The sequence below is a fragment of the Rana temporaria genome, chromosome 1, assembly GCF_905171775.1.
Source record: "Rana temporaria chromosome 1, aRanTem1.1, whole genome shotgun sequence".
In the NCBI taxonomy this organism is placed as follows: Eukaryota; Metazoa; Chordata; class Amphibia; order Anura; family Ranidae; genus Rana; species Rana temporaria.
This window is the reverse complement of record NC_053489.1, coordinates 674,687,995-674,715,442: the sequence shown is the minus strand read 5'-3', so window position 1 is coordinate 674,715,442 and position 27,448 is coordinate 674,687,995. Positions and strand designations below refer to the sequence as shown.

Here is a 27,448-nt window from a genome sequence, read left to right as displayed (position 1 = left end):
GAGAAGCGAGGGGGCGGTGCCACGAATTGGGGGGGTTGCCCTGAGGACCTCTGGGCCCCTTACAGAAAAAAAAAAAAAGTGTATATATAAAAAAAGGGGGGGGGGCCTTTGAAAAAATATATAATTAAAAAAGGGGTGTTGCCACCGGGGGCCCTGGGGACCTCTGGGCCCTTTAATTAAAAAAATGTTTTTTTTTATATAAAAAAAAAGGTGGGTTTGCCATCCAGGGCCCTGGGGACCTCTGGGGCCTTTAATAAAAAGAAATAAAAAAGAAATATATAAAAAAAATATATTTTTTTTTTATAAAAAAAGGGGGGGGGGTTGCCATCCGGGCCCTGGGGACCTCTGGGCCCTTTAAGAAAAAGAAAAAAAAAGAAATAAAAAATATATAAAAACATTTATAAAAAAAAAATGTATTATAAAAAAAAAGCAGGGTTGCCATCCGGGGGCCCTGGGGACCTCTGGGCGCTTTAATAAAAACAAAATAACAATAAAAAATATATATATATAAAAAAATATATATAATAAAAAAATATGTATATAAAAAAATGTTTATAAAAAAAAGGGGGGTCGCCACCCGGGGCCCTGGGGACCTCCTGGCCCCTTACAAAAAAAAGGGGGTTGACATTCAGGCCCCTTACAGGTGTACTGCCTGTACCCCCCTGATGGTGGCCCTGCTGAGAATTACCAGTGATCATGTTCTTGATGAAGACTCTGTAGCCAGGGGCATCAATAATGGTGACATAGGACCTGTTGGTCTCAAATTTCCTCAGGGAAATGTCGATGGTAATACCACGTTCACGCTCAGTCAGCCTTCAGTTTGTCCAACATCCAAGCATATTTGAAGGAGCCCTTTCCCATCTCAGCAGCTTCCTTCTCAAATTTTTCGATAGTACGCTTGTTGATCCTACCACATTTGTAGATGAGATGCCCAGTTGTTGTGGACGTGCCAGAATCTACGCGTCCAATGACAACGATGTTAATGTCGATCTTTTCCTTTCCCATTGTGGAGTATTAGATGTTGGCAATGGACACTTTGTAAATTCGCCGCAGATCCGGTGAGGAAGAGCGTGGTATTTCCTATGTTCCTTTGCGCCATATAGTTCCCAAAACGGTATTACGTAACCTCAATCTGGAAATGTATATCCATCTGGAAAATTCAGCATTAGCACCACTAGATGGAGCTGACCATTATAGGAAATAAACATACAGTATAAGGCAAACTACAGGGATTTTTAATGATTTCTAATACTCCAAAGTGTGCTTTGTATGTGCGTATTTTTGCTTTAAATATTTATTTATTTTCTTTCCCACTGTCTGTAAAACCAACAAGAAAAAAAAAAGCTAAAAAGATGAGACTAATAAGCAGCTGTTTTCGGTCCAGGATCAGGTCAAGGATAGTTGAGAGAAGCTTCTGAATCCCTCAACCATGAAAATCTCTCAACCCCCCCCCAAATCGAATTGAATGAATTTCACCAAAATGGCAAAATTTTTACCAAAATCTCCTGATCTTCCCAATCATTTTGGAAAAATGAAAGCTCTAAACTGCACTGATCTTTAGGAGAGATGTTTTTGCTTATCGTCTATATCTTATATTGGCACCACATCCCCTTAATTAGAAGCATTTTTGGAAAGATAGGGGTTTGGGATTTTTAACCACTTCAGCCCCGGACCATTATGCAGCTTAATGACCGGGCCACTTTTTGCGGTTCGGCACTGCGTCCCTTTAACTGACAATTGCGCGGTCGTGCAACGTGGCTCCCAAACAAAATTGGCGTCCTTTTTTCCCCACAAATAGAGCTTTCTTTTGGGGGTATTTGATCACCTCTGCGGTTTTTATTTTTTGCGCTATAAACAAAAATAGAGCGAGAATTTTGAAAAAAAATCTATATTTTTAACTTTTTTTGCTATAATAAATATCCCCAAAAAATCTATTAAAAAAAAAAAAAATTCTCCTCAGTTTAGGCCGATACGTATTCTTCTACATATTTTTGGTAAAAAAAATCGCAATAAGCGTTTATTGATTGGTTTTCACAAAAGTTATAGCGTCTACCATATAGTGGATAGTTTTATGGCATTTTTATTAATATTTTTTTTTACTAGTAATGGCGGCGATCAGTGATTTTCATCGTGACTGCAACATTATGGCGGACACATGGGACACTTTTGACACTATTTTTGACCATTGTCATTTTCACAGCGATCAGTGCTATAAAAATGCACTGATTACTGTAAAAATTACACTGGCAGTGAAGGGGTTAACCTGTAGGTGACGCTGTAATATCCTGACCAGTGCATTGTTACATACAGGTAACCGTGGCTCATATTTTAGTCTGTCATTATGGTCTTGGCCAATTCGGGATAAATAGCACATTTGTATATTCTTTAAAATGTGTGTACTTTTATATTGTTTTATTTTTTATTTTTTTGTATTGTTCTAAAGACATTTCTTTCTATTCTACTTTCTATTCTACTGAGGAAGCTACTAATCGTGGCGAAACACGTAGAGAAATATTCAACCTGCACATTTTTCAACTGTATTGTATAATTGGATGGACTTTTCTATATTCTGTAATTTTTAATTCTTATAAATATTTTTTCTTTCAGTATAATGTTGTTGTAATTCTGCACCTTAAAAATCCCAAACCTCTATCTTTTCAAAAATGCCCTGATCTTTTGTCTGGATACAAAGTCATACGCTCTCATAGTGACACCGATGTGGTCAGAGGTCCATTAGCAGAGGAGCATTTAGGGGCCCCTTTGTAATACTGGTAATGTTTCAGTAGACGGAGCCCATTTGGATCTGGGTTCAGTAGCTGGTTTTAGCAGCCCTGATGCACTCTATACATCCCGGGGCCCCTAGGTGCATTGTACACCACAGGGACATCCTTTCCTCCCGTGTCCAATTTTGGTTTATCAGTGGATGTCGGTCTCAATCTACCCTTTAGTCTGCAGACCCTCCTCAGCGTGTTCTGAATATCTGCGATTAGCGCCTGGGGATGACAGACCAGACCCTGTTTAATGTATGAATGCGAGGAAGCTTTACTTTCAATTAGTCACTTATAGCCCAGCTGAGCCCTGTGATTGGCTGCTCTGCACGCTCTGTATATAAAGCCAGTGATCTGTTATTCTGCTTTATCTGATATGCCTCGTATCTACGCTGCCCATCTAAAGCTTGACGCCATTCGCTGTACATCGTATATGTGATCAAAGGTCATACGAAGGACGGGGATCATTTGTTAGTCAGATGTGCAGAGGAGCGGATACAGGGAGCGATGACAGGCCATAGGAAAATACTGTGCAAATATTATACACCTGTCACTATACGTAAGAAGAAATGACAATTTGCGGCAGATGATGGATTAATAGTCGTCATACTGCTTATAGTTCAACTCTACACCCTGTATGAGGGGTTCCCATCATCCCTGTGCCACGTTCCCGGGTCTGTACACCTGCTGTGCCCATTATGAGGGGTTCCCACCATCCCTGTGCTGAGTTCCCGGGTCTGTACACCTGCTGTGCCCATTATGAGGGGTTCCCACCATCCCTGTGCTAAATTCCCGGGTCTGTTCATCCACTGTGCACATTATGAAGGGCTCCCACCATCCCTAGGCTGAGTTCCCGGGTCTGTACACCTGCTGTGCCCATTATTAGGAGTTCCCACCATCCCTGTGTCAAGTTCCCAGGTCTGTACACCTCCTGTGCCCATTATGAGGGGTTCACACCATCTCTAGGGTGAGTTCCCGGGTCTGTACACCCGCTGTGCCCATTATGAGGGGTTCACACCATCTCTAGGGTGAGTTCCCGGGTCTGTACACCTGCTGTGCCCATTATGAGGGGTTCTCACCATCTCTGTGCTGAGTTCCTGGGTCTGTACACCTGCTGTGCCCATTATGAGGTGTTCTCACCATCCCTGTGCTGAGTTCCCGGGTCTGTACACCTGCTGTGCCCATTATGAGGGGTTCTCACCATCTCTGTGCTGAGTTCCTGGGTCTGTACACCTGCTGTGCCCATTATGAGGGGTTCACACCATCTCTAGGGTGAGTTCCCAGGTCTGTACACCTGCTGTGCCCATTATGAGGGGTTCCCACCATCCCTGTGCTGAGTTCCCGAGTCTGTTCATCCACTGTGCACATTATGAAGGGCTCCCACCATCCCTAGGCTGAGTTCCCGGGTCTGTACACCTGCTGTGCCCATTATTAGGAGTTCCCACCATCCCTGTGTCAAGTTCCCAGGTCTGTACACCTCCTGTGCCCATTATGAGGGGTTCTCACCATCTCTGTGCTGAGTTCCTGGGTCTGTACACCTGCTGTGCCCATTATTAGGAGTTCTCACCATCCCTGTGCCAAGTTCCCAGGTCTGTACACCTGCTGTGCCTATTATGATGGGTTCCCACCATCCTTGTGCTGAGTTCCCGGGTTTGTACACCTGCTGTGCCCTTTATGAGGGGTTCCCACCATCCCTGTGCTGAGTTCCCGGGTCTGTACACCTTCTGTGCTCATTATGAGGGGTTCCCACCATCCCTGTGCTGAGTTCCCGGGTCTGTACACCTGCTGTGTCCATTATGAGGAATTCCCACCATCCCTGTGCTGAGTTCCCGGGTCTGTACACCTGCTGTGCCCTTTATGAGGGGTTCCCACCATCCCTGTGCTGATTTCCCGGGTCTGTACACCTGCTATGCCGATTATGAGGGGTTCCAACCATCCCTGTGCTGATTTCCCGGGTCTGTACACCTGCTGTGCCCATTATGAGGAGTTCCTACCATCCCTGTGCTGAGTTCCCGGGTCTGTACACCTGCTGTGTCCATTATGAGGGGTTCCCACCATCTCCGTGCTGAGTTCCCAGGTCTGCACACAAAGTGGAGCAGAAGGGTGGATGGGCACTACTTTTAAAGTCTTCTAAACATTTAGGAAGCCATCAGGTGGTTTGGCTCTCTAGTCTCCATTTAGAATTTTACGCAGAGGACATCTTGGTATCAGAGATCACTCCTATGCTCCATCACCCCCATATCTGGTGAACGCTCTTCTATGTCGGTGAACAGCGCCGGGGTCACCCCCTGCAGTCTAACTGTTTTCGGCATCATATGGAGAAATAACGAGCCCTTTAATTAGCCGGCGGATAATCAGATTAGAGGAGCCATAACTGGGTTAGTTCCTGTGAGACGGAATAATCTGGGATTAGCACCCTCCATGGAATACGCAGCGCTTCTTTCATCTACGGGCCTGCACATGGGCCGCCATGGCCACCTCTGCTGACGTCTATGAACCAGCCACCTCCGGACCTCATCAGATGGGTCTGAACATTGTCTTATATTTGTTAAACATCAGACTGTATTCCTGACGTGTGTAATGACGAGGCCCTCTCTACGCCGTCCATTCATTACCACCAGATCAGAGTCTTGGGATCGGAACAGAAAAAACAACGAATAAGTGGAAGATTGTGCCGAATGTACCCAACCTACCACAGTGCCGTCTGGCCCCAGGATCCAATGAGTGATAATAGTCCGCATGGCGGGAGGGTGTTGTGTCTATGCTCTGCAGACCATTGTGGGATAAAGGATTTCCTGAGCACAAAGGACACACATCGCTCTTTAGTCACTCACACCGTTCTATTGTCAGCTCCACATAAAGGACGTTTTATGTCTCGTATTGCAGATATTTCATATACAGATCTGGAACATAATAATAAAGTGACCCCCAACCCACTCCAATATCAGATGCCATGAAAACGACAGAAATCAGGTCTGTCCATTCTTCATTATTCCGAAATCTTGATAAATCAGTCAATATAGATGTATATTAAAGGAGAACTTTATATAATATTCTGCCTCCTCTCGTATTATTATTGGGGGGGGGGATAAATACCTATTTTTGGAGATCCCTTCCTATAGGGCTACAATGGCATGAACAGTTGCCTGCAGCCTCCTGGGTCTGTGGGCACATTATGACATGTGCACCGCATCATTGGGCACATGCACCGCATTCCGCTCACCCCGATATCCCTTTAAAAGGTTTTGAACACGGAGAGGGGAAGGATCAACCAATCACATGGCTACTGTGATTGGCTGTCACAGTGGTCATGGGATCCAGAGGCTATCCTGCCGGCTACCGATCATTAGTAGGGACCAAAAGCTGTCTTGGTCTATGACAAATACAATGTCATCGTGTGACGAAACGTATTGGGTGGTGTAGGACGTGATGTCATCACACAGTCTATTCATGGTTTTTGCAGCTGATGAGACAAAGCATGCATGCTGCTTAACCAGAAGGAAGCAGTCAGTCCTCTCTAGTGACATCAAAAGAGGATGGTGAAATGGGATCAGGTATGCTGCGACAAATAGGTGGATCCCTAACCTTTTCTCGCCTTCCCCAGCATCATTTTAAAAAGTTCTGAACACTGGGGGGAGGGTGAGAAAGATTGGCCAATCACATGGCTACTGTGATTGGTGGCTGTCACTGTGGTCACAGGATCAGGAGTCAATCCCCCCCAGCTACCATTCATTAGTAGGGACCAAGAGCTGTCTTTCACAGCTTGGTCTCTGACGATAACGATGTCATCGCCTGACGAAACGTATTGGGTAGTGTAGGATGTGATGTCATCACGCAGTCTATTCATGTTTTTTGCAGCTGATGAGGCAAAGCATGCATGCTGCTTAACCAGAAGGAAGCAGCCAGTCCTCTCTGGTGACATCAAAAGAGGATGGTGAAATGAGATCAGGTGTGCTGCGACAAATAGGTGGATCCCTAACCTTTTCTCGCCTTCCCCAGCATCCTTTTAAAAAGTTCTGAACACTGGGGGGAGGGTGAGAAATATTGGCCAATCACATGGCTACTGTGATTGGTGGCTGTCACTGTGGTCACAGGATCAGGAGCCAATCCCCCCCCCAGCTACCATTCATTAGTAGGGACCAAGAGCTGTCTTTCACAGCTTGGTCTCTGACGATAACGACGTCATCGCCTGACGAAACGTATTGGGTAGTGTAGGATGTGACGTCATTATGCAGTCTATTCATGGTTTTTGCAGCTGATGAGGCAAAGCATGCACGCTGCTCAACCAGAAGTATCCAGTCCGGAGGCTATTCTGCCGGCTACCAATCATTAGTAGGGACCAAGAGCTGTCTTTCACAGCTTGGTCTCTGACGATAACGACGCCATCACCTGACGAAACGTATTGGGTAGTGTAGGATGTGACGTCATCACGCAGTCTATGCATGTTTTTGGTAGCTGATGAGGCAAAGCATGCATGCTGCTCAAACAGAAAGAAGCAGCCAGTACTCTCTGGTGACAAGTTCTGAACGCTGGTGGGAGGGTGCCAAAGATCGACCGATCACATGGCCACTGTGATTGTCTGTCACAGTAGTCACAGGATCAGGAGCCCCCCCAGCTACCAATCATTAGTAGGGACCAAGAGCTGTCTTTCACTGTGAGCAAGCTCTTAGCACAGAAACATCGGCCACCCAGCGACACACGTGTGTTAGGTGGTCATAAAGGGGTTGGGGAACACTTGATCAAGGCGGTCAATGTGTGTGTGACGCCTTGTCCAGCTCCACCCAATGCGTTTCATCGGGTACATGGCTCAATTCAGGCAGATCGTGGCCTGTGGGAGGGGCTGGCAGGGCTTCCTGAAAACATCACAGCATCCTGCCGGCCCCTCCCGCCATGATCTGCCTGATCTTAGCCATGCCCTTGATAACGTCATTGTGTGACGAACCGAGTTTGGTAGACATCCCTTTAAAAAGTTATGTCCGCTGGGAGGAGGCTGGGAAAGATCAGCCAATCACATGGTTACTGTGATTGGCTGTCACAGTGGTCACAGGATCAGGAGTCAATCCCACTGGTTACCAATCATTAGTAGGAACCAAGAGCTGTCTGTCACTGTGAGCATGCTCTCAGCACAGAAATATCGGCCACCCAGCAACACACATGTGTGGCATGTGGGTATTAAAGCCCACCCTTTGGCTCCCGCATGTGTTAGGCGGTCGTAAAGGTGTTGAGGAACACTGGATGGAAGCGGCCAATGTGCGTGATGATGTCACGTCCAGCTCCACCCAACACGTTTCATCAGGGGCATTGCTCAATGCATGGCCTGTGGAAGGAGCCGGTAGGGTTCTTTACATAGCTTCCTGAAAACATCTCATCACCCTGCTGGCCCCCTCCCACCAGCCATGAACTGTTTGCATCGAGCCACTCCTCTGACGACGTCATTGTGTGACGAAACATGTTGGGTGGAGCCGGACGTGACATCATCACGCACATCGGCCACAGACTGGAGGACTGGAATTTTGATTGTATTGTGTTACATAGCTTCCTGAAAACATCACATCACCCTGCTGGCCCCCTCCCACCAGCCATGAACTGCTTGCATTGAGCCGCTCCTCTGACGACGTCATTGTGTGACGAAACATGTTGGGTGGAGCCGGACGTGACATCATCACGCACATCGGCCACAGACTGGAGGACTGGGATTTTGATTGTATTGTGTTGCAGCTACATCTGACATGCTGGTTGGTACCTATCTGTTCATGTCTGATATTTGTATGTGGAGCTGCACTCTTTGGATTAACGATCTGCCTGCCTTGCATAGAGAAGCACAGAGACATCACTGCTTCTAAAATAAGGAATGTTGTGAAAATGGAAAGGAATTTCAATATCATGTTAATGAGGTGGGGGGGGGGGGAGGAAGTAATCTTAAGCAGATTAAACAGCTTTACACCACCTACCCTTACTTCATCCTTCCAGCTGCCAATCAGAGTGCAAATACCATGCAAATCCGGCTCTCTGGGATCCAGCAACCAGCAGAATTTGCCTTCGGGTTTCCCCGTCCTCGTTCTGGTCAGCCGAGCCTCATATACGTGTATTACACAAGCAGGAACATTTCTTAGCTGCTCATTGAGATACAAAATAAAACACACGTTCACACAGGAGCGCTGAGAGCCTGGAGACAGGACCAGCTGACCATTACCCTTCAAAAACAGCTGGAGTTTTGTAGACCCCATTTTTTTGAAAGAATGTCATCAATTGGAAGCATCAGATCAAAGTAAAACACAATCTTCTGCTTTTAAAAAAAAACAAAAAAACTTTTTACATCCACCCTAGAGCGGACGTGACGTCACTCCGGTCCTCCTAGATCATAGAGGTGAGGAGAGACAATCTGGTCTCACCTCTGTGGCCAGCCGTACGAACCGTCATGAATGTTTCCCTGGGTTTCTTGGACTTACCTTTCTTACCAGCGAGCCCTGGAAACGATCTGACCGTTTGTGTGGCTGGCCACAGAGCCCAGATCGTCTCACCTCTATGATCTAGGAGGACCTGAGCAACGTCATGGCCTCACTTCCGGTCCTCCTAGATCATGGGTGAATGATGGGAACTACAATTCCCATCATGCCTAGTCATGTCTGTGAATGTCTGAGTTTTTTACAATGCCTCATGGGATGTGTAGTTCCACAAAAGCTGGAGGGCCGTAGTTTGAGGATCCCTGTCCTAGATCATAGAGGTGAGGAGAGACGATCTGGTCTCACCTCTGTGGCCAGCCATACGAACCGTCATGAATGTTTCCCTGGGTTTCTTGGACTTACCTTTCTTACCAGCGAGTCCGGGAAACTATCTTGACAGTTTGTACGGCTGGCCACAGAGGTGAGACCAGATTTTCTCACCTCTATGATCTAGGAGGACCTGAGAAACGTCATGGCCTCACTTCTGGTCCTCCTAGATCATAGAGGTGAGGAGAGACGATCTGGTCTCACCTCTGTGGCCAACCGCACGAACCGTCATGAATGTTTCCCGGGTTTCTTGGACTTACCTTTCTTACCAGCGAGCCCGGGAAACGATCTGACGGTTTGTGCGGCTGGCCACAGAACCCAGATCGTCTCACCTCTATGATCTAGGAGGACCTGAGCAACGACATTGCATCTATGGTTGCCACCTTTTCTTCAAGCCAAACCCGGACACTTTAGCGGCACAAGGCACATTTTTTTCCGTAGTATACACAATAAGATAAGAAAAGACCTGGGGCACCTTTGGGTGCCTCAAGGACAGTGGTAATGCAGCGCGCTGCGGCAAACAGTGGGTGTGGCCAAACTGCTCTTGCTGACATCGTGGCTCCCCCTCAGTGATGCCAAACCTGCCCCCAGACAGCGGCCCGCATCTCCCGAACGGCAACAGATTTTTGTGTGACTACCTCAGTTACTTGGGGAGCCACAGCCCAGTCTAAATAATGTGTCCGGGTTTCAGGCAGATCTCTCCATAAAGAGGACCTGTCATACCTTATTTCTAATTTCTTATTTCCTTACATTGTAAGGAATGTTTACATTTCTTGTGATAGGAATAAAAGTGAGAAAAAATAATTAAAAGGACAGTTAAAAAAAATAAAATAATAATAATAAAAAAATGAAAGCGCTCCCTTTCCTCTGTGCTCATGCGCAGAAGCGAACGCATATGTAGGTTGCGCATGCATATATCAATGGCGTTCGCACCACACATGTGAGGTATCGCCACGAACACGGGCGTGAGAGCAATAATTCTAGCACCAGATCTGTAACTCTAAACAAGTGAGCTGTAAAAAATTGTATGGAGATTTTTTGAGTACCTTAGTTTGTCGCCATTGCACGAGCGTGCGCAATTTTAAAGCCTGACATGTTAGGTATTAATTTACTCGCCGTAACATCATCTTCTATATTTTACCAAACAATTGGGCTAAATGTAAAAAGATTTTTTTTGTTAACCACTGGGCACTTAAACACCCCTAATAACCAATTTTCATCTTTCGGTGCTCTCACATTTTAAATGACAATAACTCAGTCATACAACATTGTACCCAAATGAAATTTTCGTCCTTTTTTTCACACAAATAGAGCTTTCTTTTGGTGGTATTTAATCACCTCTGTGTTTTTTGTTTTTTTCGCTATAAATGAAAAAATAACGTAAATGTGGTAAAAAAAAATGAATTTTTCTTAATTTCTATTATAAAATTTTGCGAAAAAGTAATTTTTCTACATAAATTGATGTGGCACTGATGGGCACAGGTGGCACTGATGGGCACAGGTGGCACTGGTGTACACAGGCTGTAGTGGCTCTGGTAACACTGATTAGCACACAGGCGGCACTGGTGGGCACAGGCGGCACTTGTGGGCACAGGCTGATGTGTGTGTGTATATATATATATATATATATATATATATATATATATATATATATATATATATATATAAATAAATAAAATAATATAAAAAAAATAGATTTTTTTTTTATAAAAAAAAGGGGGTTGTCATCCGGGGCCCTGTGGATCTCCGGACCCCTAAAAAAATTTAAAAAATTGGCCCTTTAATATAAAATAAAATATATTAAAAAAATATATATATTTTTTATAAAAAATAAATAAAAAAAGTGGGGTTGCCATCTGGGCCCCTGGGGACCCCCGGACCCCTAAAAAAAATGATGGCGGTCCTGGGTATCTATTTACTCAGTGCAACATCATCATAACCTTTAAAAAGTGAGTTCTATATTGTGTTTTTTTGCATTAAAATTCATTAAAATTATTTTTTCCCCAAAAAAATTGTGTTTGAAAAACTGCTGTGCAAATACCATCTGACATAAAAAAAAAATTCAACAGTCTCCATTTTATTCTCTAGGTCTCTGCTAAAGATAAATATAAATATATATATATATATAATGTTTGGGGGTTCTAAGTAATTTACTAGCAAAAAAATACAGATTTTTTTTTACCCAAGGACGCGCCCGGATCCTTGGGTAGAGCGTTCCGTACGACGATCCTGTTGCTGTATATTGTGACACCTCTGGGGTTCATTCATGCAGATTTGTAATGAAAAGTCAAAATTGTCTCAATTTATTATCTGCTGCCCCAAATTCAGAGGAAGTGAATGTGCATTTTGGGATATTCTCAATGATAACTGCAGAGGAGTGTGCACATATACCAGAGCGTAGTACAAGGGGCGGTGATAATGATTTCCCAGGTGCAGAGTGTCCTCCGCTCACCCCGGGATCTCCGGATTTTTAATCCTTTCTATTTTTGGTAGAAAACACGATCTGCACATTCATTGTTCCAAGCCAGGAGTATGACGCAAAGCGAGCAGGGCGGTGAGAAATGGCAGCACTCCCAGGAATGGCCTTTGTTGTGTATTCATTGTATGTACAGAAACATGGACCCCCCCCCCCTCCGCTGTGTGTACTATGGGAACTCAGAACCAGACATGTGCCAGAAGCCCGACATGCACCCCCCACCATTAAAGGAGGACTCCGCTGAGTGTGTGAAATGCCAGGCATGTGCATTACCAGACCGTCCTGATCACATCCGCTATATACAACCTGGGCCGGATTCAGATAGGTTAGCGGATCTTTAGATACGCGTAACTTATCTGATTTACGATCCGCCGGCAAAAGTTTTTGAGGCAAGTGCTTAATTCAGAAAGCACTTACCTCAAAACTTGTGGCGGCGTATCGTAAATCCCCCGGCGGAATTCAAATTCCGCGGCTAGGGGGCGTCTACAATTTAAATCAGGCACGTCCCCGCGCCGACCGAACAGCGCATGCGCCGTCCGGGTCAGGCTGGGGAGGAAATAGATGATGTTGGGTGTCCTCTTGCCAGGAAATGATGGGCTCTATCTGACTTTTAATGCACGTTATGAGAAGCTCAGAGAAAATGGAGTAAGCCATTTCAGGACAGAAGGGGAAGGGGCAGGAAAGGAAAGGGACTAGGGAAGGAGCAAGGGAAGGGACAAGGCAAGGGAAGGAACAAAGCAAGAAAAGGGAAGGGGCAAGGGAAGAGGGACGGGACAAGGCAAAGGAAGGGGCAAAGCAAGGGAAGGGAGGAGGCAAGGGAAGGGGCAAAGCAAGAGGGACGAGGCAAGAGAAGGGACAAAGCAAGGCAGGAGGCAAAGGAAGGGAAGAGGCAAGGTAAGGGGAAGGACAAGGCAGGAAGAAGCAAAGCAAGAGGCAAGGTAAGGGGCAAAGCAAGGGAAATGGCAAGGCAATGGAAGGGACAAGACAAGTGTAGAGGCAAGGCATGGGAAGAGGCAAGGGGAAGGGACAAAGCAAGGCAAGAGGCAAGGGAAGGGACAAGGCAAGGGAAGAGGCAAGGTAAGGGGAAGGACAAGGCAGGAAGAAGCAAAGCAAGAGGCAAGGTAAGGGGCAAAGCAAGGGAAATGGCAAGGCAATGGAAGGGACAAGACAAGGGTAGAGGCAAGGCATGGGAAGAGGCAAGGGGAAGGGACAAAGCAAGGCAAGAGGCAAGGGAAGGGAAGAGGCAAGGTAAGGGGAAGGACAAGGCAGGAATAAGCAAAGCAAGAGGCAAGGTAAGGGGCCAAGGGAAGGGACAAGGCAAAGGAAGGGACAAAGCAAGGGAAATGGCAAGGCAAAGCAATGGAAGGGACAAGGCAAGGGTAGAGGCAAGGCATGGGAAGAGGCAAATCAAGGGGCAAGGGAAAAGGCAAGGGGAGGGACAAAGCAAGGGAAAAGACAAGGCAATTGACAAAGCCAGGGAAGAGGCAAAATAAGGGACAAGGCAAGGGAAGGAACAAGGCAATGGGATAGGCGAGGGGAAAGGACAAAGCAAGAGGAGGGGCAAAGCAAGGGACGAGGCAAGGGGAGGGACAAAGCCAGGGACAAGGCAGGAGAAGGGGCAAAGCAAGGGAAGAGGCAAGGGGAGGGGCAAAGCAAGGGAAGGGGCAAAGCAAGGGACAAGGCAAGGGAAGGGGCATAGCAAGGCAAGAGGCAAGGGAAGGGGCAAAGCAAGGCAAGAGGCAAAGCAAGGCAAGAGGCTAGGGAAGGGACAAGACAAGGGAAAAGGCAAGGTAAGAGGAAGGGCAAGGCAGGAAGAGGCAAAGCGAGGGGCAAGGCAAGGGTAGAGGCAAGGCAAGGGATGGGGCAAAGCAAGGGAAGGGACAAGGCATGGGAAGAGGCAAATCAAGGGGCAAAGCAAGGGAAGGGGCAAGGGGCAAAGCAAGGGAAGAGGCAAGGGAAGGAACAAAGCCAGGGAAGGGCAAAGGGAAGGGGCAAAGAATAAGGCAATGGAAAGGACAAAGCCAGGGAAGAGGGAAGGGAAGGGGACAAGGCAATAGAATAGGCAAGGTAAGAGAAGGGGGAAGGCAAGGGAAGAGGCAAGGTAAGGGGCAAGGAGAAAGGTAAGGCAATGGAAGGGTTGAGGCAAGGCACATTTTTCCGTTGGAAATCATGTCAGAAATGTAGGTTTGGTTTACACCCACATATCAAGGGGCGTTTATGAATGAGAAACTTATATAGCGCGACACATGCAAACTGAATCGCCTCTGGGCGCTTGATGTACCTGTCTCCTTTGATATCAAAAGAGATGAGTTTTGATCTTTTTCCTGAAGGCTAAGTGGTTTTCCTCCAACCGAATGCTGGTTGGTAAAGCGTTCCATAGTCTGGGACCCTGGACCGCGAATCTTCTATCTCCTTTGGACTTGTAGTTGGCTTTGGGTATCTGAAGAAGATTTTGATTGGTGGATCGCAGAATGCGATTGGGATTATGGGCTTTTATTTTTTCGCATAGATAATGGGGAGCCTTTCCATGGATACATCTATGCGTCAGACAGAGAGCTTTAAAAACAATTCTGTCTTTTACTGGCAACCAATGAAGGGTTCTCAGTGAAGGTGAGATTTGGTACTTTGGGAGTCCGAGGTAAAGGGCATTCGCATAGTCCAGTCTGGAGTTCACAATTGTTCCCACCACGGCCGCTATGTCTTCTTTGGGAATAAAAGGAGTCAGTCTGCGTAGTAGGCGCAGCAGATGGTGAGATCCGCTGACTACTGACCCTATTTGTGCGTCCATTGTCCTGTCGGAGTCGAAGATGACCCCAAGACTTTTGACTTTGGCGCTAGGGGAGATGATTTTGCCCAGAATGGGCGGGGGTTTACATGCGCCATTCATTTCAGTGGGCCACCCTATGCACAAGAAGGTGGAAATTAAGTCCCACCATGCTGTTTTTGAACGCACATGTGCAGATTAGCGGTGACTCCATTAACAATTGAAAGGCGTTTCTGTGTGCGGGGAAAGCATGGATGTGACCCGAGCCTTCTACAGTGATGACTCTTTTCTTTTTTTAAGGTGAAAATAAATTGACTCTGGATGTTTCGCCTTTCTAGATAATAAGCGCCTAGACCCGCCATGCGTTCCTCAGAGCCTCGGCTCCTCCATGCAATCACGGGACATGGAAGGAGATTGGTTTTCCCGGTGAGGAATGTCACCTTCCCATTGTCCTTGTGTGACAGCCATCCTCCGATGTCATTCCGCCTCGTCTCCAGGTGACATTCCCCGACCTGTTCTGTAACGCTCAGATCCGCCGCGTCCGTTGGAGTGACAGATAAAACACTGTAATTTCACGCACAATTCCCTCCGCGCCGGGAAAACACAATTTTCTTGCTATCGCCCAACAAACTCCCATCCAGGCGCGGCAACAGTATTGTAATTTGTGCGGAGATAGCGGCCGCCGCCCCTCCCTCGCCGTATTCCAGAGAACCCCCTGATGTCTAATGACACGCCGCGTGTCCATGATAACCTGGACTCTGCATGGTCAGCGAAGCCTTCCTACTGGTGGAATGTCTTCTTCCACATGTACAGTATCTCACAAAAGTAAGTACACCCCTCACATTTCTGTAAATATTTTCGGCCGACATCAAGTCCGTGGGTCCCGGGGGCACAGTCACGGAGCTTGCGGCAGGGTCGCGAGCGCGCTCACACGAGCGGCAAACTAAAGGGGACGTACATATACGCCCATTTGCGCCATTCTGTCGACGTATAAGTTAATGCGGCGGTCGGCAATCGGTTAAACGGGGTTTCCGAATTAACAAATTTGACGAAATCCGTTGAAAAAACGAATTTGGAATGAAACGAATTGCACTGATGACATCATCTCAGTTCTAGGCAAAGACATTGGGGGAGGGGAGACTGAGGAAATGCTTCCTCCTGCCTGCAGCAGACTGGTGACATCATCTCAGTTCTAGGCAAAGACATTGGGGGAGGGGAGACTGAGGAAATGCTTCCTCCTGCCTGCAGCAGACTGGTGACATCATCTCAGCCCAGGCAAAGTCACTGTTTGGAACTCGGGAAGGGTTAATGATAAAAGGTGGAGCTTTCCTGAAGAATCTTCCTTTCGCTGTATAATGTGACATGTCAGGAATTTCTTCTTATAAAAGTTCTGACAGGTCCACTTCTAGGGCTCTGTTTCCCCAGGAAGGGGTGATATAGAATGTAGATTGGGTTGTGGTTGTCGGAGTGGATTGGGGTTGTGGTTGTCGGAGTGGATTGGGGTTGTGGTTGTCGGAGTGGATTGGGGTTCTGGTTGTCGGAGTGGATTGGGGTTCTGGTTGTCGGAGTGGATTGGGGTTCTGGTTGTCGGAGTGGATTGGGGTTCTGGTTGTCGGAGTTGATTGGGGTTGTGGTTGTCGGAGTGGATTGGGTTATGGTTGTCGGAGTGGATTGGGGTTGTGGTTGTCGGAGTGGATTGGGGTTCTGGTTGTCGGAGTGGATTGGGGTTCTGGTTGTCGGAGTGGATTGGGGTTCTGGTTGTCGGAGTTGATTGGGTTCTGGTTGTCGGAGTGGATTGGGGTTCTGGTTGTCGGAGTGGATTGGGTTGTGGTTGTCGGAGTGGATTGGGGTTCTGGTTGTCGGAGTGGATCGGCTCTATGGAGGAATATTCCGTACTTATCATGGAGACGCTCGATATTCTCAGATAATCGTCTTCCTCTCTAATATATCCGAATGCCGATTCCACAAATAGAGCGTCTGCCATTCATTGGACAGGTGCTGTATTAATGGTCCAATCACTGCCTTTTGTTCTGATCAATGCAGTTGTCACCATTGAGAAGACGAGACGATGGCGTCACCAGATCGCCAACATCTGCGCTATTTACTAAACAGACGCCAATTATCATGAATAGACGTTTCACGGCTCCCTCTGGCTGTGCCGTGTGACTCCCTGAGGATATAGAAATGTTTAGCCTGCCGTAGAATGGATTTTATATTATAAGCAGGCGGGGCTTCCCGGTGGGAATGGACAGGGGGAGGGGCCAGCCTGCTGCTGCTGCTGCATTTCCAACCAATAGCAACAAGGTATGACTGTCTGCAGGTGTTTTGGCAACCTATCCTAATTGACTAAGTCAGCCCATCACTGCTAGGAGAGGGGGAGGGGCATGTCCCTCTGATGAGTAATGTCGCAGATTTTTGGTGGGGAAAAAAGGACGCCAATTTTGTTTTGGAGCCATGTTGCACGACCGCACAATTGTCAGTTAAAGCGACACAGTGCCGAATCGCAAAAAGGGGCCTGGTCCTTTAGCTGCATAATGGTCCGGAGGCTTAAGTGGTTAAACCTCATTTTCCATGCAGTTGCCCCACCCCATTCATTTGTTCAGATCTTCTTGCAAGGTTTCCACATCCTGTGGAGAATTTATTGCCCCGCTTTGCTTAGTATCGTCCCAAAAAAAAAAAACAGAGATCGCACTTTACCCCATCCTCCAGGTCGTTTATGAACAAATTAAATAGGATTGGTCCCAGGACAGAACCCTGGGGGACCCCACTACCCACCCCTGACCATTCCGAGTATTCCCCATTTATCACCACCCTCTGAAATCACCCCTTGTAGCCAGTTTTGAATCTATGTACTTACCCTATGGTCCATCTACTTACCCTATGGTCCATGTACTCACCCTATGGTCCATGTACTCACCCTATGGTCCATGTACTCGCCCTATGGTCCATGTACTCGCCCTATGGTCCATGTACTCGCCCTATGGTCCATGTACTCACCCCATGGTCCATGTACTTACCCTATGGTCCATCTACTCGCCCTATGGTCCATGTACTCGCTCTATGGTCCATGTACTCGCCCTATGGTCCATGTACTCACCCCATGGTCCATGTACTTACCCTATGGTCCATGTACTCGCTCTATGGTCCATGTACTCACCCTATGGTCCATGTGCTCACCCTATGGTCCATGTACTCGCCCTATGGTCCATGTACTCGCCCTATGGTCCATGTACTCGCCCTATGGTCTATGTACTCACTCACCCTATGGTCCATGTACTCGCCCTATGGTCCATGTACTCGCCCTATGGTCCACATACTCACCCTATGGTCCATGTACTCGCCCTATGGCCAATGTACTCGCCCTATGGTCCATGTACTCGCCCTATGGTCCATGTACTCACCCTATGGTCCATGTACTTACCCTATGGTCCATGCCAATGGTCCTTACTTGGTACAGTAAACATTTATGGGGAACTGTGACAAATGCTTTTGCAAAATCTAGATACACCACGTCTACGGGCCTTCCTTTATCTAGATGGCAACTCACCTCCTCATAGAAGGTTATTAGATTGGTTTGGCAAGAACGATTCTTCATGAATCCATGCTGCTAATGATACCGTTCTCATTACTAAAATCTTGTATCTAGTCCCTTATCATCCCCTCCAAGAGCTTACATACTACTGATGTTAGGCTAACTGATCCTGTAAAAGTTGGCCCACCCTTTGCAGCTATAACAGCTTCAACCCTTCAGGGGTAAGACCGTTGGGACCCTTTGGGGGTAAGACCGTTGGGACCCTTTGGGGTTAAGACCGTTGGGACCCTTCGAGGTAAGATCGTTGGGACCCTTTGAGGTAAGACCATTGGGACCCTTTGGGGGTAAGACCGTTGGGACCCTTTGGGGGTAAGATCGTTGGGACCCTTTGGGGGTAAGACCATTGGGACCCTTCGAGGTAAGATCGTTGGGACCCTTTGAGGTAAGACCATTGGGACCCTTTGGGGGTAAGACCGTTGGGACCCTTTGGGGTAAGACCGTTGGGACCCTTCGAGGTAAGATCGTTGGGACCCTTTGAGGTAAGACCATTGGGACCCTTTGGGGGTAAGACCGTTGGGACCCTTTGGGGGTAAGACCACGCTATATTAAGATACCACTCAACTCATCTCTTCTGGGAAGACTGTCCACAAAGGTTTAGGAGTGTCTATGGGAATTTTTTACCATTCTTCCAGAAGGGCATTTGTGAGGTCAGGCTTTAATGTTGGACGAGAAGGTCTGGCTCACAGTCTCCGCTCTAATTCATATTTTATCGGGTCGAGGTCAGTCAAGTTCCTCCACCCAAAACTCTCTCCTCCATGTCTTTATGGACCTTGCTTTGTGTACTGGTCCAAATCATATGGTGGAGGGGGGATTATGGTGTGGGGGGTTGTTTTTCAGGGGTTGGGCTTGGCCCCTTAGTTCCAGTGAAGGGAACTATAAGGCATCAGTATAACAAGATATTTTGGATAATTTTCATGCTTCCAAACTTTGTGGGAAGAGTTTGGGGACGGTCCCTTTCTGTTCCAACATGACTGCCCACCAGTGCACAAAGCAAGGTCCATAAAGACCTGGAGGAGCGAGTTTGAGGTGGAGGAACTTGACCGGCCTGCACAGAGTCCTGCCTCAACCCAATAGAACACCTTTGGGATGAATTAGAGGGGGAAATGTGAGCCAGGCCTTCTTGTCCATCATCAGTGCCTGACCTCACAAATGCCTGGAAGAATGGTCAAACATTCCCATAGACACTCCTAAACCTTGTGGACGGCCTTCCCAGAAGAGTTGAAGCTGTTATAGCTACAAAGGGCGGAGCCAACTCAATATTGAACCCTACAGACTAAGACTGGGATGCCATTAAAGTTCATTAGCTAGATTCAGGTAGCTGTGTGTATCTTTGCGGCGGCGTAGCGTATCGTATTTACGCTACGCCGCCGTAAGTAAGTGAGGCAAGTGCTGTATTCACAAAGCACTTGCCTCCTAAGTTACGGCGGCGTAGCGTAAATGGGGCCGGCGTAAGCGCGCCAAATTCAAATGAGGATGAGGGGGCGTGTTTTATGTAAATGGGTGGTGACCCGACGTGATTGGCGTTTTTTTTTACGAATGGCGCATGCGCCGTCCCTGTACATATCCCAGTGTGCATTTCTCCAAAGTACGCCGCAAGGACATATTGGTTTCGACGTGAACGTAAATTAGGTCCAGCCCCATTCACGGACGACTTACGCAAACAACGTAAAAATTTCAAATTTTGCCGCGGGAACGACGGCCATACTTCACATTGGCTAAGCCACCTAGGGGGCAGCTTTATCTTTATGCTGGCGTACCTCTTACAGAAACTGAGTATTTTTACTGCGACGGGCACACGTACGTTCGTGAATCGGCGTATCTAGTCATTTACATATTCTACGCCGAACTCAACGGAAGCGCCACCTAGCGGCCAGCGGAAAAATTGCACCCTAAGATATGACGGCGTAGGAGACTTACCCTGCTTGTATCTTAGCCTAATTTAAGCGTATCTGGTTTCCAGAATACGCTTAAATTTACGCCGGCGTAGATTCAGAGTTACGACGGCGTATCCCTACCTGAATCCAGCTACATGTGCGTAGGCAGGCAGGGGTCTCAATACTTTTGACAATATAGTGTACATTCCGCCATACAGTATAGTAGATCTGATGGTCAGGTGTCCACAATCTTGGCCACATAGTGTAGTTCCCATAATCCTCTGGTACTAGAAAGGTGTCACTGAGTTATTCCGGAATATCTGCGGGAGGATAACGCTGCTCTATAGATTTTTCCCAACTGTTCTCTAGTTCCATAAATGATCCCCCTGTGTCTGCGTAATATGACGGAGGTTACAAAGAGTTAAGGAGAGCTCCTGGGAGGACGCCCCCCCCCGATCTCCTATGCAGAACACCCAGAATCTCTGTATAACGAGCGCTGTGACGGCGCCGGCCCCAGGGCTGTGTGTTATTATAGAAGCACCAGCTGAGAGCTTTGTGTGTGCGGAGAGAGTGACTCCGGCGGGCTGTGAATAATGAGGCCTTTCTTCTCATCATGTCTTCATCGTGGAGTAAACCTGCCATTACAGCACGCCGCTCCAATGTCTGACCTACATAGCCGCGTTCCGTCCGCTCCTCCCAGACCCCTCGCCGCTCCGAAACCCCCACATTTATCACAAGTAAAAAACGATCTGGGCTCCCCATCGTCGCCAGACACAGGGAAGCTTTTAGATTGGCAGCTGGAGAATGAAAGTCTAAAAGTCGACAAAAAAACACAAAAACTTTCTTCAATGAAAATGTATATTCCTGGTGATGTCTCCTATGAAAGAAATTTCTTACCAGCGATCTTTCTCCTATCAAAACGCCAAATCGTACATTTCTCTAGATTTACATCTTGTGTCTGTGGGTCACTTTATTGATTGGGCAGTTGTGAAATAAAGTCAATCAATTGGTGCCAGGCAGGGGCGTTGCTAGGTGTACAAAAGATCTGGGGCTAGAGCCCATAACAGGGAAGTAAAGAAAGTCATACATATACATATATATTATCATTACATCAGGGTCCCCAGAGAGCCTCCTCTTACATCAGGGTCCCCAGAGAGCCTCCCTCTTACATCAGGGTCCCCAGAGAGCCTCCCCTTACATCAGGGTCCCCAGAGAGCCTCCTCTTACATCAGGGTCCCCAGAGAGCCTCCTCTTACATCAGGGTCCCCAGAGAGCCTCCTCTTACATCAGGGTCCCCAGAGAGCCTCCTCTTACATCAGGGTCCCCAGAGAGCCTCCTCTTACATCAGGGTCCCCAGAGAGCCTCCTCTTACATCAGGGTCCCCAGAAAGCCCCCCCTTTCATCAAGGTCCCCAGAGAGCCCCCCCCCTAAATCAGGGTCACCAGAGAGCCTCCTCTTACATCAGGGTCCCCAGAGAACCTCCCTACTTACATCAGGGTGCCAGGGAGCCTCCTCTTACATCAGGTTCCCCAGAAAGCCTCCTCTTTCATCAGGGTCCCCAGAGAGCACCCCCCCTTATATCAAGGTCCCCAGAGAGCCCACCCTTAAATCAGGATCCCCAGAGAGCTTCCTCCTACATCAGGGTCCCCAGAAAGCCTCCTCTTACATCAGGGTCCACAGAGAGCCTCCCCTTACATCAGGGTCCCCAGAGAGCCTTCCCCTTACATCAGGGTCCTCGGAGAGCCTCCCCCTTACATCAGGGTCCCCAGAGAGCCCCCCCTTACATCAGGGTCCCCAGAGAGCCTCCCCCTTACATCAGGGTCCCCAGAGAGCGTCCCCCTTACATCAGAGAGCCCCCCCTTACATTAGGGTCCCCAGAGAGCCCCCCTTTACATCAGGGTCCCCAGAGAGCCTTATCTTACATCAGGGTCTCCAAAGAGCACCCCCTTATTTCCAGGTCCCCAGAGAACCCCCCCTTACATCGGGGGCCCTAGAGAGCCTCTCCCTTACATTAGGGTCCCCACAGAGCCTCCCCCTTATATCGGGGTCCCCAGAGAGCCTCCCCCTTACATCGGGGTCCCCACAGAGCCCCCCCCTTAAATCAGGGTCCCCAGAGAGCCTCCCCCTATAATCGGGGTCCCCACAGAGCCTCCCCCTTATATCAGGGTCCCCAGAGACCCCCCCCTTAAATCAGGGTTCCCAGAGACCCCCCCCTTAAATCAGGGTTCCCAGAGAGCCACCTCTTACATCAGGGTCCCCAGAGTGACTCTGATCTCTCTGCTTTCTCACCATGCCCGTCCTCTCTCTGGCTCTCCCGTGCTGCCCGCCGGCAGGTTCTCCGGTTCTGCCTGCCGGCCCTGTCATACGGCCTGGCTGCAGAGAGTCAGCGGCCCGGTGGTTGGGGACCCCTGCAGAGACTTGGTGCTATGGGCCCCAGTTTCAGGGCTATAGCCCCAGAAGCCACCCCCTAGTGACGCCACTGGTGCCAGGTAAGACCAGTGCCCTGGGTTAAGGTTAATCCAAATTCCAACAAGATTATATATATATATGTGTGTAATGGTCAGGTGTCCTTCAAAGTTTGGCCAAATACTGTTACTTGGTTGCTGAGTGATTTGACTTTTTTTCTATGTTGGAAAGAATCTCCACTTTTCTAGTGAATATTGTTATCCAATGCAGCTGTGGATATCCACAACACACTGGAGGTTTGTAGCTGCCTAGAAAAGAATTGTAGTCGGTTACAGCGACTTCCGTACCCATCTACAAATCAGCAGAGGAAGTCAGGAGAGAGATAAAGCCACTACAAATCTCTGCTATAGAGTCGCTAGTATGACATGACCCTAATGGAAGCGGCGGACACCCGCTGGGTCCAGGAGAACAACAAGGGTCGAGTCTGAGTAACAATTTTCTGATTGGTGGTCTTCAGTCTCAAAGGAAAACACATGATGGGAAATCAATGAAAATGACAAATTTAGCTCCTTGCCACCGAGCGTACGTGCATATGCCGCCTCGGCTTTCGGGGGTTATACCGGGAGGATGCCGCAGCTGCAAAAAAAAGAACACAGTATTCAGAATTGCCGTTTTCAGCGATCTGAATACTTTGAAGTGCAAAGAAGGGATCGGGGGTCTTTTTTAAAGCGCCCCCGTCCCTGCAAGCTCGCGCAGCAAAGAAAACGCATACAGAAGTCGCGCCCACATATGTAAACGGTGTTTAAATCACACATGTGAGGTATCGCCTCGATTATACAAAAGAAATTGGAGCTAACTTTACTTTTTCTTTTTTTTTTTTTTATCATGAAAGTGTATTTTTTCCCAAAAAATTGCGTTTAAAACAGCACAAATACCGTGTGACATAAAATATTGCAACAATCGCCATGTTATTCTCTAGATTCTCTGCTAAAAAAATATATATATATAATTGTAACAGAATGGCCCGTGACACCCAGAGACTTTTGAAGGATGTGGGGTACTCCTGTGCCAGCTTCAGTAATGACTCTTGGGTCTAGGGTCCTCCTATGTCCGATAGGGGCATAGGATGACTGAGGAATGATATCATGAATTACATGAGATGGGACAGTAATGATAATTCATGTGTTGCAGGATATCTTGAAATATTACAAGTTGTTCCTTATGAACAGGTCAATAGACTGTTGAGGTGTTCATTGAGTCTGGCTTCTGAAAGACATTCCATTGTGTGATGCTAATGACACTGTTTTGTGTGAAAAGTCTATTGATGATAGATGTGGAATGTGACTGAGCAACCTCTAGGTCAGACGGCTGTGTATTGTGTATCAGGTGTGAATAGCTTATTGTCGGAGACAGAACGTCTGACATAGGAATGTGTATTATGCAGGTGAATAGCTTATTGTCAGAGTCAGGACGTCTGGGGGATAATTAACTCATCTGAATGTCATTATCTAAAAGAATGTATATGAAGCCCATTGTGTGATGCGGTGGGTGGAGTGTGTCTTTGTTCCTGTAACTACTGTAGCATGCTTTGTAACTGTATATAAGAAAGCTAAGGTACCATTAAAAGTATTCATTCATTGATTTTGGAACCAGTGGCAGAGCTCTGTCTCGTTATTGGGGGAAAATCCAATGGGTCCTGTCTGCTGGCTTGTCGGACTGTCGGATAAGCTGTCGTGGGTTTGATGGAATGGGAGATCGTAAACGGTGGTGACCGTTACAATAATGTTTGGGGGTTCTAAGTAATTTTCTAGCAAAAAATACGAATTTTAACTTGTAAACACCAAATGTCAGAAATAGGCTTATGCCGCGTACACACAACCGTTTTTTCCGTCGGAATAAACTCCGATGGGTTTTTCCAATGGAATTACGCTCAAGCTGTCTTGCATACACACTGTCACACCAAATTCTGTCCGGCAAAAGCACGGTGACGTACAAAACACAACGACAAGCCGAGAAAAATTAAGTTCAATGCTTCCGAGCACGCGTTCAATTGTTTCAGAGCATGTATGTTTTTTTTTTTTCTCCGTCGGAATTACATACAGACGAACTGATTTTTTTCTGTCGGGGGGGGGGGGGGGAAAGAGAACATGTTCTCTTTCTAAGTCCGTCGAAATTTCCGACGGAAAAAGTCAGATGGAGCACACACGCGGCCGGAATATCCGATGAAAAAATTCCATCTGACTTTTTCCATCGGAAATTCCGACTGTGTGTACGCGGCATAAGTCATGAAAGGGATAATAGAGGAGAGGATGGGGCCAAATGCTCGATGAAAACGGCTATTTAGGAGAAGGAAATGATTGCAATATTATAGCATTGCATTCAAAAATGTCAGGCCGACAAAAATACATTGTGATTGTCAATTGCTGTAAACATAAAGAGGTTCTTTGAAGGACTTTCGAAAAATGGAACTTGAATGCAAATTGGTAAATTCTCTGTATTGTGGTTGTTTGTTGTCATTGAAAAGGGTATGTTTTTATTTTCTCTTTTAACCCTTTTGTGTCCTAAGTGGAAATCAGTGAACAGGACCCATTAGCATAGGCGTGCGCACAGAGTGTGCCAGGTGTGCCTGGGCACACCCTAATCACCCTGTGTGACGCACATTGTACACCCTGTGTGACGCACATGTACATTGTAAAAAATACTACATTAAATGTGCACTAACGCACAGAAAAATACAGCATTAAACGGCACATAACACACCGAAATATACAACGTTAAACGTGCACTAATGCACCAAAATATGCTGAATTAAACGTGCAGTAACACACTGGAATATAGTGTGTTAAACATGCAGTAATGCACAGAAATATACTACATTAAACGTGCAGTAATGCACAGAAATATACTGCGTTAAACATGCAGTAATGCACAGAAATATACTGCGTTAAACGTGCAGCAATGCACAGAATTATACTGCGTTAAACGTGCAGTAATGCACAGAAATATACTGCATTAAACGTGCAGCAATGCACAGAATTATACTGCGTTAAACGTGCAGCAATGCACAGAATTATACTGCGTTATACGTGCAGTAATGCACAGAAATATAGGGGTAGATTCACTAAGAGTTAGGCCGGCGTATCAGTAGATACGCCGACCTAACTCGGAATCTGCGCCGACCTAAGTTTAAGTGTATTCTCAAACAGAGATACACTTAAACCTATCTAAGATACGACGGCTTGCGCCGTCCTATCTTAGGGTGCAATATTTAGGCTGGCCGCTAGGTGGCGCTTCCATTGCGGTCGGCGTAGAATATGTAAATCACTAGATACGCCTATTCAGGAATGTACGCCCGGCCGACGCAGTACAGATATGCCGTTTCCGTAAGAGATAGGCCACCTAAAGATAAACATGCCCCCTAGGTGGCGTAGCCAATGTTAAGTATGGCTGTCGTTCCCGCGTCGAAATTCGAAAATTTTACGTTGTTTGCGTAAGTCGTCCGTGAATAGGGATTTACGTCATTTACGTCCACGTCGAAACCAATAGGCCCGTTCGGCGTACTTTGCCGCAATGCACACTGGGATATGTAGGTGGACGGCGCATGCACCGTTCCAAAAAAACGTCAATCACGTCAGGTCGAGCCCCATTAACATAAAACACGCCCCCTCAGCCTATTTTGAATTAGGCGCCCTTACACCTGCTGCTTTAGGCTACGCCGCCGTAACTTAGCAGGCAAGTACTTTGTGAATCATGTACTTGCCTCGCTAACTTACGCCTGCATAGTGTAAACACGGTACGCTACGCCGCCGCAAAGTTAGGACGCCCTTACTGAATCTACCCCATGCTGCGTTAAACGTGCAGTAATGCACAGAAATATACTGTGTTAAACGTGCAGTAATGCACGTGCAGAAATATACTGCGTTAAACGTGCAGTAATGCACAGAAATATACTGCGTTAAACGTACAGTAATGCACAGAAATAGACCCCTGATATTTCACCAAAGCTCCCTAATGGGGCTCCTAAAATAAAAAATATATATAATAAAAAAAAAACTACTGACACTGTCCCCTGCCCTACTGACACCAATCTCTGCCCTACTGACACCGTCCATCGCTCTGCTGACACCATCAGTATACTGTATATACGCATGCAAATATGTTTGAGCTTTGGGGTGCACACCTATGCTCATTAGTAACTGATATCTGTGTTCTGGTTTTTCAGGAGAAGAAAGGACAGGAAGTCCAGAAAGGTCCTGAGGTGGAAGTGGCCAAGCTAGACCGGCTCCTCGTTCTGGTCCGAGAACCAGAGAACAAATCTGCGTAATGAGATCACAGTGATCGATCCGGAGGATGGTGGGCTGGAAGTTGGACTTTATTGTGTATCTGAGAAAAAAATGATTCCATATAATGTATAAAAAAATAAAATCTCTATTTTTCATGGCTGACTTCCCAGTAGTTCCTTGTGTCTTTATAGTGTCTGAAGTATGACAGATAACTTCTTATTTTTTTACTCCAGGGGGATAGAATGGAGAAGTCGATTGGCCACCATTTGTAGCAGTGAAAGTTTATCATTTACTTTTATTTGTGAAGCCCCAGGTGATTTCTAGTGACCCTTTTCACCTGGCCATTGCCACGTGTTACCGCAAGCTGATTACCATATGGCATTTTGTACAGTAATGTGCTTTGCTTTAAGGCAACTCATTTATTTAGAATGTCACCTAAAAAAATACAGCACTCTGATATGTTTAAATGCCATGCACAAGATACATGGGAAAAAGGAACCTTACAATAATTTTAT

The 27,448-nt window shown here is 47.0% G+C and overlaps 1 protein-coding gene across 1 annotated transcript in view; it reads left to right on the top strand.

Moving 5' to 3' along the window:
- The window catches only part of DNAI1 (dynein axonemal intermediate chain 1), a 242,333-nt gene extending 215,238 nt beyond the window's left edge, over positions 1–27,095 (top strand). The window contains exon 21 of the mRNA XM_040335644.1: positions 26,873–27,095. Coding sequence (XP_040191578.1) covers positions 26,873–26,974 — 102 coding nt within the window. The 3' untranslated portion in view covers positions 26,975–27,095. The remainder of the gene's footprint in view (positions 1–26,872) is intronic.
- Positions 27,096–27,448: the final 353 nt, after the last annotated feature.